The sequence below is a fragment of the Primulina eburnea genome, chromosome 14 (assembly GCF_022965805.1).
Source record: "Primulina eburnea isolate SZY01 chromosome 14, ASM2296580v1, whole genome shotgun sequence".
NCBI lineage: Eukaryota > Viridiplantae > Streptophyta > Magnoliopsida > Lamiales > Gesneriaceae > Primulina > Primulina eburnea.
The window spans coordinates 2,972,460-2,985,690 of record NC_133114.1 but is presented as its reverse complement, the minus strand read 5'-3'; the positions used below and the strand labels follow the sequence as shown (position 1 = coordinate 2,985,690).

The 13,231-nt window shown below is 35.2% G+C and overlaps 1 protein-coding gene across 2 annotated transcripts; it reads right to left on the bottom strand.

Moving 5' to 3' along the window:
• Positions 1-2,436: 2,436 nt before the first annotated feature.
• Positions 2,437-7,469, bottom strand: LOC140812206 (telomere repeat-binding factor 1-like). Of its 2 annotated transcripts, XM_073170431.1 has the most exons (7): positions 7,330-7,469; positions 6,647-6,834; positions 6,253-6,470; positions 5,237-5,321; positions 3,701-3,784; positions 3,214-3,561; positions 2,437-2,761 (listed from the first exon to the last, which is right to left on the bottom strand). In XM_073170431.1, the coding sequence occupies exons 2-7, from the start codon at positions 6,794-6,796 to the stop codon at positions 2,738-2,740; spliced, it is 909 nt and encodes a 302-aa protein (XP_073026532.1). In that variant the 5' UTR covers positions 6,797-6,834; positions 7,330-7,469; the 3' UTR covers positions 2,437-2,737. The 2 variants fall into 2 exon arrangements, with proteins under 2 accessions (XP_073026532.1, XP_073026531.1); XM_073170430.1 differs by lacking the exon at positions 7,330-7,469 and having other exon boundaries at positions 6,647-7,292.
• Between the last annotated feature and the right edge of the window lie 5,762 nt (positions 7,470-13,231).

Here is a 13,231-nt window from a genome sequence, read left to right as displayed (position 1 = left end):
ATTAAATAAGTTCTAATAATAAATTTTATTGAATGAAAGAAGATGTAGTTTTGTGTATCTATTAAAATGACCAAAATAATGACTCTAAGGATCAATATATTATTAGATGATATAGATGAATAAAATGAACAAAGTAGTTACACTAAGGGGTGGAGACATTATTAGATAATAATAATAATAATAATAATAATAATAATAATATAGATATCTAACATATATATATATATATATATATATATATATATATATATATATATATATATATATATATAATTCAATGTCCCGAATAATAATTTCATAATTTTTTTAGAAAAAATAGTTCATTAAATTATATAAATATTTCATGAACTTCTTAAGTGCAGAAAACATAAGGTATGGTAGCGAAGAGAAAAAATATTTTTCTTAATTGTAAAGTCATTCAAAGAGTACATTTAAATATTCAAAGATAATAAAATCAAATCCCTGCAGATTAAGAAAATAATCATTCCTAAAATGTCAAATCTTATTCCATCAAATTTAATCTAAACTAAATTAAAAAATATCTAATCATTGACGACTCTCTTAAGCCAAAGAACTTCAGATACGCATTTAGTCATTGATTTAAGATCAGCTTTCTAGACCGCTTCTTGTCACACTGCCTTGTTTTTTCCTCTTCCATGTCGCTAGATTACCCCATAAAAATGTTTAATATTCACTAGTTGATCTTCGATCAGCTATCGAACTTGCCCAGTATGCATCTGTATATGTTTCAATTTCTCTTTTGTTACTTTTATCAAGGAAAATTCATTTCCCTAATGTTCCCTTCAAGTATATGAGGATTCGATATACAGGTTCAAGATGTTATTCATATGGTGAGAATTGACTACTCACTTAGCTTACTACCAAAATAATGTCAGGTCGTGTGTGTGACATATAAATCAGTATCCCAACCAATATTTGATATATTTTTTTATCCACATGGATACTGTCTTTCATTTCTCCTAGTTTTGTGTTGACTTCCAATTGAGTGCATATGATTCGTTGAGACACCATAATTTATTTCTTAGACCTTGATACTTATATTCCAATAACTACTTCAATTATCCTAGATGTTTAATCTCGAACTTCTTTTCCAAGTAAAATCCAATTATTGCCAAATAGTCAACAATTCATTATAATAAGACATCATGTCTCGATTTCCTTCTTGTTGTCACTATATTGAGTATTCAGATCATATAATTGATAGTAGTTTCCAAATCAGAGTACGTTTTTTGAACCGCCTCTCAAACACCACGGGCAGTAGGTAAAAACATAAAGAGTTTACCTATTGCAGGTTCCATTGAAGCAGTAACCATAGAGTTTTCCGATCACCATAGTTTGTATTTTAGATATGTAGATTCAATGGTTTCACCTTGCCGTTCAAGTGTCCCAATTTGCCCTTGCCATGGATCACCAATCGCACGGATTGAGCTCATTCAAAATACTTTTTTCCATTTAATTTATGGATGGTTATTTGAAGGGAATTTTCATAAAATGCGATATGTGGTGGGGCCTAAGAACCGCAGGTTGGAGGCGGACAATTTGCCCTTGCCATGGATCACCAATCGCACGGATTGAGCTCATTCAAGATACTTTTTTCCATTTAATTTATGGATGGTTATTTGAAGGGAATTTTCATAAAATACGATATGTGGTAAGGCCTAAGAACCGCAGGTTGGAGGGACAGTGATGTCGCCGCCGCTAGATTCGGAAGAGATAGACCTAGCACGGACCATGGCCGTTTAAAAATTCATGACAGATTCTCAGTGATACCATACAGAAAACGTAGGATATGGTAGTGAAGAGAAATTTTATTTTTCTTACTTGTAAATTCATCCAAAAGAGTACATTTAAATAGCCAAAGATAATAAAATAAAATCTCCGTAGATTAGGAACAAAATAATCATTCTTAATCTGTCATATTTTATTACATCAAATCTAATCTAAACTAAATTAAAAAATGCCTTATCATTGACAAATAAGTTTGTGATAGAAACTTTGAACCAAAACTGAGAGAAATATAGTATATCAAAATTATGACAATCAAATCAACTTGTTCAGTAAAGCATTTGTTGAAAAGAATAATCGATCACATAAAAATGTAAACAAAATGAAGACGCTCCCTCAATTACTTCATACACTATTCACACACATGAAGATATATACATAAAACATCGAATGGACATTAAATAAGAGAAATTTTGAACTAAAATAAACTAATGAGTTCCATGAAGCATAGACGACTCCTACTCAGTTACAACGACAATTATGACAAAATAAAGATAAAACAAAAGTCGTGATAACAACAATATCAACAAAAACAAATGGCAAACAAAGAGAGAGATGTTTTTTTTCTCCCCCCTGGGATCCTTGTAACATCTTTCACGTTTGTTCCAATAATAAATGAACAAAAAGCACTGAACAGCATCATGAAACATCTCTTCAAATTTCTTGATCTAGTTACATCAGCTTCAAGAATACAAGCAACAATGGCATCTACAGTTAACTAGCCAAGCTAAATCTGCAAATCGTGCCAACTACATTAGGTCATGATCGTCGTACAAATCTTAATCCCAAACCATCTAAGTCGACTATATAAATAAGTTGTTAGACAGTCCATATTGTATGTACAGTCCGTCACAAAGAAAGTCTGCAGAAGAATACGAAGTTAGCATCAGTTCGACAGAAGTTCACTTCATAAGCATTGCGCCAATCTCCATCATGCCTGAATCATCTGTACATTCTGCAAAGAAATAATTCATACAGGAAACAAGCACATTATTTCCCTGAAGTGGAATAAAATCGATATCGACTTAAAATCACCACCACAGGTACCGATACTTTACAGCATATCATAGAGTGAAATAGCATCTGACTTAAGCAATTTGAGATTTATGGTGCTTTTTATCAGATAAGTGGCAACGCTCAAGTAGCATGATGAAATCAATTTCAGCTCCTGAATGACTGTACCGAGGAATTCTAAGTCAGTCATTGTTGGTAGGTTTTATTTAAAAAGGAAACAAATTATTCCATTACTCTCGTTTCTTCAACTAGGAAGCAAGTAGAGGATCTATTTTTTTCACATCAGGGCACAATTTCCAATTAGGTTGTAAGCTAAAAGCTATCACCTAACTTTCCCGGTGATATTATAGTTTTATATAGGAAACAGGGCAGCAGAAAGATCATGTATCATACCATTCCAGACGTGCTTCTTCCTTTAAGCGTCTTCACTGCAGCCTCCGCAAAAGCCTGTGCTGCTTCAGCATCAGCTTCTGCTGCATCAGCTTCTACTGCTGCTGCTTCAGCTTCAGCCATTGCAGCTTCTGCCTCAGCAACTGCTCGAGCTGCGGCTGCAGAAGCTTCTTGTGGAGTCATATTACTCATATCGACTAACTCTAAATCAATCTGAGATTTAGAGAAATTACTAATATCATCCCGATCAATTTTCGAAGAAATTTTCTGTCTTCCTTCCAGAGCAGGTGCGGCAGGATTTCTTCTTTCAGATAAAGTGGAGATTGCAGCAATCCTATACTTGCGCTTCATCTACATGAGACAACGGCCTCCAAATTTAAGCCATCTAAATGAAATTCTCGAGGATGCCAATAAAACTAGCAAATAAATTCTCGGCCTTAAGCAACTATCAGATCATTCATGGGTAAAAAGTCAAGAGTTGAGCTGACACCTTAATAAGTTTTCCAGTTGCAGCGAGATGCTTCAACTTTGCTGACAATATCCTCTTAAAGTTTGGAGGTGCCCAGTATTGATCCTGTATTGCACTGTAAGATTAGAATATTGCTAATTGTAACTGTGTCGCCAAGTAACAGGATAAAAAGTCAGCATATGTATAAGTAATTAAAAAAAGAATTGCTTTCCAAGTTCATAACATTCCGCAAGTACCAAGAACGTAACAGAATGCATGGCCCAAATTATTGAGAGTAAATGGTTCCACTTTTGACAGAAGAGATGCTTGAAGCCAGATAACAGGATTGTGAAATTAAATAGAATTGGTTGCCAGGTTTTAGGTGATTCTAGTAAATCTGTATAATCGTTTTCTTCGAAAGATCTTGGTATAGTTCCCCTCTCCTTGATCATCTTTTTCCTTTCTAAAAAACAGGTATGAGTCTTACACACCTCGCCTTAATTTATAAACAAGGAAAGAAAAGAAGAATATAATGAAACACAATAATTAAACTGTAATTACTAGCACAAAATTATGCAACATTGGAAGTCTCAATAAATCTTTGGAATATAAAGATCTAATAATCTTGATCAGTTTTTGGATAAATGCTAGAGAATACTGCAGGAGAGACCTGAATATGCAGATTATTGATTTATTCATACAGGCGTGCCCCTTAAATCTCATTCACAATGAAATATCAAAGTTTACAAGGCAGGTCACCTTTACTCAACTATCGATTATTACTAGTATCAGCCTAAATCAACAAGCTGATAAATCCCAACTCATTGGAGGAATGCACTGTGAATAGCAAACCACCAGCACAATCAACAAGGACTCCCTTTCAAAACCATGAAGTTCGCTATGGTTTAAAAAGAAATGAAAGATCAATAAACTTGTATAGATTGGTTTCTGATCAAAGAGGTGATTGTTCTCAGCAAGCATTTATTATTTTAAACTCGGAATTTCAAGAAATTCACAACTTATCTCACCAAAATATCAACCAATGAGATAAAATATGACAGCTTGCGTCTTTTTTCCATTTTCATGTTATCCCCATTCCCATTCACAAACACGTGCAACTCTGATGAAACCTTCAAAAGGTAATCGTTGTACAATGACGAGAATGTGAATAAAAGAAGAGAAGCCTATTCTGAATTTCTCCATGGCAAATGCACAAAGTTTTTATGCACAAAATTATTAACGTACTAATTAATGTTTTCAAATTATACTTGAAAGCTTAAACGAACAGAAAAAGTTGCACTGTACATAATTTTTAATATTTCTTAATATAGTTTCTCTTGCATAATTAAACCGTGTTCACAAAAGATACCGTTTCCATAAGAAAACATGGTTTATTGAGTAATGTCTGCAATGTAAAATAAATTATTGTCAGAGTAGTAGTTTCAGTGTAGTGTAAGTTAAATTTACTCTTTCTGATCATATACCAAAAATAAAGCACCGTTCATAGTTTCTAAATCATTTAGAGTACATGAACAAAAAATTATCCAGTTCATGCATGAACTCGAATAGAAATGCCACCTCTATGTATGATGCTATAGTTGTCTTGTTCGAACCACCAGGCTCCCTCAGGTTATTTATTGCCTCCATAATGAGATTGTCCAGTCTTGAATAAAGTAAATGCAAACATTCTATGTTAGTGATCACCAGCAGTCCAAACAAATACAAGCAAAACCATCGAACAACCACTCAGTATCTTTGTGTGGATGTTAAACGCGAAATAGAACTAAAGTATCAAAATGTGATTATGCTCTTTGAAAAATTTAAAAGCCATGCACATCAAAATCAACTCAACCATTTATGGGTGCAAGGATCTTGTGCTTCGCTCTCGCAGTAAGGGAAAAGTCACCAAAAAATATAGCTTGCAAGGTGTTACGGACTTTAATATCGATACCGGTCCTATTATATTGATCCCATACCAAGACTGGCCCAAGGGTCATAAGCCCTTGGAACAATCTAGATGTGAGGGAGGGTTATTAACGTGAGGGAAAAAAAGGTTATGCACTCTTGTCATTTTTCATCTGTTTTGTTAAGAATACTAGCAGTGGCTAGGGCAGCAATTTCATTGCTTGTACAGAGATTCATCTCTAGGAAATACTGCATTTTATTTCAATCAATACAATAAATATTATATATATCAACGCGTTATCGATTGTGTTTGATCGATCATTATACCTGCTATATTACATCAGTGTGGCTTAGAATCAGCATCTGCTAACACAAGGGTATCAGGCAGCTCATTCGAAGCTAACAAAAATGATAACTCACGTCTCACAAGCTCAACTTGAAGAGGTAAAGATTCCCATTCCTAATCATTTCTATCCCTAAAAGGTTCGGCATTCAATAGGAAAAAAAAATCATTTTGTGTGTGTTTGTGTGTTTCAGGAGGTGCCAATGAGGCAGCACAAAGCACCACAAAAATTGAATGTAGGAAACCTGAAAAATGTGGACCTTCTAATAAATGTTTATATGAAAATGAATAATGTCTTGTAGCTTTCAGGTTAAATGAGTTTACAGATTTCCACAATATGTCTAACCTCATGACACATCTCTTTGGACCATCGTTTGGTGAAGAACCACCCGACGTAGCAAGACGCCGTGCACTGGGTAATTCCTCATCGCTCTGACTTAAGCTTGAAAGAGCCGCAGAGCTCTCTCCATGTTTATGGGCAGGATGCGTCCTTTTCAGTGCTAGCCTGGTCCTTTCACGAGACCCCCATCCATTCGTCATAACACTCAGGTTCCGCCACTTGTCCTATCAAATGGGACAAACAAAGTTGTGTAAAAAAACAAGCAATTGTATTACTAGAACCCAAAATCCGGGACAAACAAAGTTGTGTAAAAAAACAAGCAATTGTATTACTAGAACCCAAAATCCAATTGACATGATTGATGATTCTGATAACAATGGTGCTAGAATACAGATTTTACCTTGAGATCCACATTAGATCGCAGATACAAAACTCCACTAAATTGCGGGTCTTTAAGAATCGTACGCCATTTGCCAGGCCCATGCTTAAGGACTCCAGCTTTAAGAGCAGCTTCTTCTTCTGGAGTCCACTTCTGTTTAGGTGCTCCCATTGACAATCAAGAACAAATAGACTCAAGCCCGAGATCAACTGCGTAAAAAAAGTAAACATCAGCTAAGAAATAGAGTTTACGATGTTTCAATCAATCCATTAAAACTCGAACAGCATAACATTGATACAGTATCCTGAAATGACAATGCTGGAACTAAAAAGACAAAAGATCGTGGGAGCTGATCTATCCTAGCATTTGAAAATTAAAAATTAGATACCGGCAATATATTTAAACCAAGAGAACAATATATCCCATCAAATTTCTATAACCAAAAAAAACAGAGCTGCAGAATGAAACTAGTTTATAGTTCTCCAAGCCGAAATGCCTATTAAAATAACAACCTTGGGGGCAAATCAAAGTATATGAATCAAAACCCAGTTAATGTCAGATGGAAAAATGAAAATTAGGATTGATTAACAGCAGATACCGAACCCTAACCCTAATTTCTTGAACCCAATAAAAAATATATAAAATTGAGATTAATGCGCCACTAGAAACGGGACAGCAATTGTAGAGGGAGAATTGTCTGTTACGCAGAGATTGGAGTTTTGATTTGACCATCCAATATTCCAATTCCAATTGTTGCGTCAGAAATCCAAACACCAAACGGTTCCCAATTTTCATTGCCCCCTAGGTTATTTGCTCATTGAATTATTTGCCATTAAGTCCAAGATAGTCTAAATAAATGCATTGACGGGCATATTTATAAAAAAAAAATTTAATATAAAAAATAATATTTTTTATCGAATCAATTTAAAAAACCGTATCATAAAAATAATATAGTAGACGATCTCATAAAATTTTATATACTCTTTCTTTTATATACCATTGGGATTGATTAGGTTGTGTCGATGTCAATCCGATGTATCGCATTTGCCAAACAACATTTTATTAATTTATTATTATTATTGGGTTAATTACATGTATACGTTCTAAGATCTGCAATAATTATAAAAATATCCATCTAATTTTGAAAATTATATATTTCTAATTTGATATTTGCATATGTCTTGTATTTATGTTTATGCTCGTTAACTTAAAAATTAAGCATACTTCATTTGATTTCTTGTACAAGAGGGGATATACATATACTTATTAAATTTAGCTATAACAAATGTAAGGCCCGAGATGTTATCAATTGTACGAGACACCGAAAAGAAAATATTTTTCCACTTAATTACCAAATTGCCATCAAATTTAATTCAAGTATTTTTCCACTTATTTACAACAGACAATTCAGACACTTGGCTACAAATTCAGTCACATCAGATTTCATTTGTTTCCACCAATAATGTGCCTTTAAATCATTGTACATTTTCCTGCCACCAGGATGAAAGCTGAAAGAAAGAAACCAGGAGGATTATTACAGAGTTTGTCTATTCCTGAATAGAAATGAGATCACATTTTCATGGATTTTGTGACACAGTTACCGAGATCCTCCAGAGGTTGTGATGCGATTTGGGTCGTGATTGATCGATTGACCAAATCTGCATTTTTTATTCCATACAAAATGACGTATAGATATGATCAGATGGCCGATATCTATGTCCGAGAAGTGGTTAGATTGAATGGAGTGCCGAAATCGATTGTTTCAGACAGTGATCCTCGGTTTACTTCGCACTTCTGGCAGAGTTTGCAGCAAGCTCTTGGTACGAAGTTACATTTGAGTACCGCATATCATCCTCAGACTGATGGACAGTCAGAACGGACGATTCAGACCTTGGAAGATATGTTGAGAGCTGCGGTGCTTGATTTTAGCAATAACTGGCAAGATGCATTATCTCTTTGTGAATTTTCGTACAATAACAGCTATCAACGAGTATTGAGATGGCTCCTTTTGAAGCGTTGTACGGAAAGAAGTGCAGATCCCCTCTTTATTGGGATGATATCTGTGAAGTACCTGAGATTGGACCAGATATAATCAGAGATATGACAAAAAAAGTGAAGCTAATTCGAAAGAAAATGAAGGCAGCGCAAGACAGACAGGCCAAATATGCCAATGTTCGACGTAGACCGTTGGTATTTGAGGCAGGAGACCGAGTATTTTTAAAGATTTCACCTTTCAGAGGAATTGTCAGATTTGGCAAGAAAGGGAAACTGTCTCCACGATACATTTGGCCTTATGAGATCCTCGAGAAGATAGGAGATCGTGCCTATCGACTCGCTTTACCGCCTTCATTATCTGGGATACATGATGTTTTTCATGTATCGTTATTAAGGAAATATCTTCCTGATGCTTCACATGCTATTCAACCAGACGAGGCCGAATTGGATGAGACGTTGAGCTATATTGAAAAACCGATTCAGATTATTGATCGTAAAGAAAAACAGCTCAGAGCGAAGACCATTCCACTTGTGAAAGTTCAATGGACTCGTCATGGCACTGAAGAAGCAACCTGGGAAACTGAATCAGATATGAGACAGGAATTTCCAGAGTTATTCCACTGATGTGAGTTTACTATTTCAGTTTATGTTATTTCTGATTCGATTGCCTGTGATATGATTGCTTGAGATTTCGAGGACGAAATCATGTCTCAGAGGGGGGAGAATTGTAAGGCCCGAGATTATATCATTTTAATCCAAGATTATTTAATTTACGAATTTTGGAATGATGAATTAAATTCCATGATTTTTGTAATTAATTAGGATTGAAATGGAATTAAAAAGAGTTTTGAGGACCAAATTGCAAATAGTGAAGAATTCAAGGGCTAAAGTACAATTATGACTTGTGTGGACACTTGTCACACATGCAATTTGTTATATATATAATGTATATTCTTCATTCCTTCGAGACCAGTAGCAAGAATCGACATTTCCCCTACAAATTCTCTCAAGTTCCTTCAGGCTTTGAATTGTGAGTTTGTTTGACTCGGTTACCAGAATTTAAATCCGAGTACGGCAACGTGTTCCTAGCAACGACAGCTACAATAGGACGTAAGTTTTGTTACGTTTTGTTAAGATTTGAAATTATGCTATGTCCAGAATCAGATACGATTCATATATGGTGTTCTTGACATAGTAGACATCATAGAATCGAAGTCAGATTAAGAAACAGATTGAGTATGGAATTGTTATAAATTTCAGAGGTAAATTGACTGAGATGTGATGTCAGATTTGTACGGTGGTTGATTTTAAATTATTGGAATTGGTATAGACTGATATGGTATTATCAGTATCGCAAGATTGTACTATTGTACTGTCAGAATTTTATAAAACAGATATGTTGTGATTTGATTAGAATATTGATACAGTGTATTGATATTGTCATTGCCAGATTGAACAATGACAGACTTTGAATCAAGACTTTGATTGTATCAGATCGACAGCAAGAAAGGTATAAATTAATGTTGAGTTGGGATTGCACAACTCAAGTGAGGTTTGACTTGAGTTTCCCTAAATCACATACCTTATTTTATTGCATTGATATTTGCAGATTATCAGATTGATATGTTAATATATTGACTTATAGCAGAGTCAGAGTCTGAGTCTAGGGCAGATCAGCCTAGCTAGGGCAGAACCGCCGAGTCTTTCTCAGAACCGATAAGACTCTAGACTTACGGTGTATCGAAGAGCCTTAGATGTAGATCGACGTCTATCTCAGACACTCGATACAGCATACCAAAGTATAAATTAGATTGGGATCCCTAGATTTGAGATAAGATAAGATTAGATCACGAGTCATTGATTCATGTAGTCAGACTAGATACATGTTTTGATGTTTGTTTATGCTTTTATATATGTTTTATATGATTGCATTTAATACATTGTTTATACTGGGATATTTATATCTCACCGGAGTTATCCGGCTGTTGTCTTGTCTGTATATGTAACATGACAACAGGTGGGGCAGGATCAGGGTCCAGGAGATGAGGAGAGATCGTGATAGAGTGGAGACTTCAGACTTTGATGTATATAGGGTGTGACACTTGATATATAGATGTTGTACCTTAGTTTTACTGGTTTGTAGACGGTACAGGACATGTACTTTATTTTATACTGATATGTATATGAGTTTGATTCCACTACGTTCCGCATTTTTTTTTAAAAAAATTTTAGACCCTGTTTTATAATTGATTAATTAGTCTCAATGATGATTAAGAACTTGATTAGCGTCCGGGTCCCCACAACAGGATCATATAAACAAATATAAAGCATGTAATCAGGTAACAGATATATGTATCAAAATCTGAAACATAACCAATAATAGACTGTCGACAATGCTCATAACTCTGTCATTCAGACTAGACTCAATCCTAGTCTAGGGATCCCGATTTCCAGATGTGGTGTTCCTATATCGAATTCCGTAATAGAAGGAACTCTAATCCTATTACTCGATATAACCAAATATGGTGTTCCTATATCGAATTCCGTAATAGAATAATTTCAATCCTATTTACTCGATATAACCAACATCCGGTGTCCTGACCTAACCGTCATGGACTGTAGCTCTATCGCTAATATCCTTATCTTGAGACATCGTGCAATGTGCCCGTGGCGATCCCACCACTGTCAGGCACTTCCGTCCCAAGATGTCTACACTATCCTGTGACATCGTGCAATGTGCCCGTGGTGATCCCACCACTATCAGACACTTCTGTCACAAGATTACTCGTCTGATACTTGCTATCTATAATTCAAGAAAACAAGTACATCAGTCAAATCAATGCAAATATCAATGCAATAAAGTAAAGTATGTGATTTAGGGAAACTCAAGTCTAAACCGACTCAAGTTGATCTCTCAATACCACATTGACTTATATCTTTCTTTCGTCGGTTTCTGGCTCAGTCGAAGTCCTGAATTCACAGTCTGTCTGACAGTGGTGGGATCGCCACGGGCACATTGCACGATGTCTCAAGATAAGGATATTAGCGATAGAGCGACAGTCCATGACGGTTAGGTCAGGACACCGGATGTTGGTTATATCGAGTAAATAGGATTGGAATTCTTCTATTACGGAATTCGATATAGGAACACCATATTTGGTTATATCGAGTAATAGGATCAGAGTTCCTTCTATTACGGAATTCGATATAGGAACACCACATCTGGAAACCGGGATCCCTAGACTAGGATTGAGTCTAGTCTGAATGACAGAGTTATGAGCATTGTCGACAGTCTATTATTGGTTATGTTTCAGATTTTGATACATATATCTGTTACCTGATTACATGCTTTATATTTGTTTATATGATTCTGTTGTGGGGACCCGGACGCTAATCAAGTTCTTAATCATCATTGAGACTAATTAATCAATCAACTGATGTTTCGACGGCATAACAATACAATCTGAATAACCCCGTCAGTTCTGAACATCACAAATATAATACTGGAACTCATAATCTGTGTCAATACAATTCATAATCTGAATACTAACACAATTCTGGTATAGAATCTCAGTCAATATCTTTCGAAAATCATAACAATTACAGAAACAATCTGTTCTTTAATCTGAATTCAGTTATACAATGTCTACTATATCAGAAATACCATATATGAATCTCATTCAGATATGATTTCAATTATATTGTGATATCGATGACATGAATTGAATTGTATCTTGTTCAGACATTGATCAGATTGTATACTGAATTGAGTAATGATCAGAACAGATTGTATATTGAGTTATTCACTGATACAGCGTATTCGATATTGTCATTTCAGATTCGAGATGGACAAATTTGAATACAGGTCATCGTCTTCATCAGACCGGGACGACAAAGGTATAATTCATGTGATATTCGGAAAGACATAACTCAAATCAGATTTCATTTGAGTTTCCCAATAAAATCACATACTAGATTAATGTTTATATTTTGATATGATTATGCTTTGTTTATAGATTTATACGCATTGCATTCCATATAGGAGAGTCGTGACAGACCGTCATACCTCTAGACGTTCGGTGTATCGTTACATAGGAGCAGACACCCTCCGATTGTAGATTATTCGATACAGATATGACTGAACTCTAGGAATAAGACGTACGTTACCCCGATTGGGAGAGTAGGTAACAGACAGTGACGTCTTATTCACACCGGGATCCCTAGAGTCAGCATGGAGTCGAGTCTAGACATGATTTGACTAGAACTGCATGTGTTTATGAATGTGGTTTCATAGACTATGAAACCCATGTTTATTGCTTTCAGTTATGATAGCATGTTATATGATTTGATTTAAATTGCATGTTTATCTGAATTGAATTGCATGCTTATTTTGATTTGATTTCATAGATTATGAAATCTATTATCTTTGAATATGTTTATGATAGCATGTTTTACGATTTAGATTGTTTCTATACATGCTTACCATGTTTTATACTGGGATTTATTCTCACCGGAGTTATCCGGCTGTTGTCTTGTTGTGTATGTGTGCATGACAACAGGTGGGGCTGGATCGGGGTCAAGAGGATGAGGAGAGAAGAAGAGTTTGCGTGG

Bases quoted from the DNA above. Each gene is read 5' to 3' on its own strand.
- LOC140812206 (XM_073170431.1), bottom strand. From the start codon at position 6,796: ATGGGAGCACCTAAACAGAAGTGGACTCCAGAAGAAGAAGCTGCTCTT. The intron at 6,471-6,646 runs GTAAAATCTGTA...CCCATTTGATAG, and splicing joins GATCTAATGTGGATCTCAAG to GACAAGTGGCGGAACCTGAG. The intron at 5,322-6,252 runs GTTAGACATATT...ACTTTATTCAAG, and splicing joins CCAAAGAGATGTGTCATGAG to ACTGGACAATCTCATTATGG.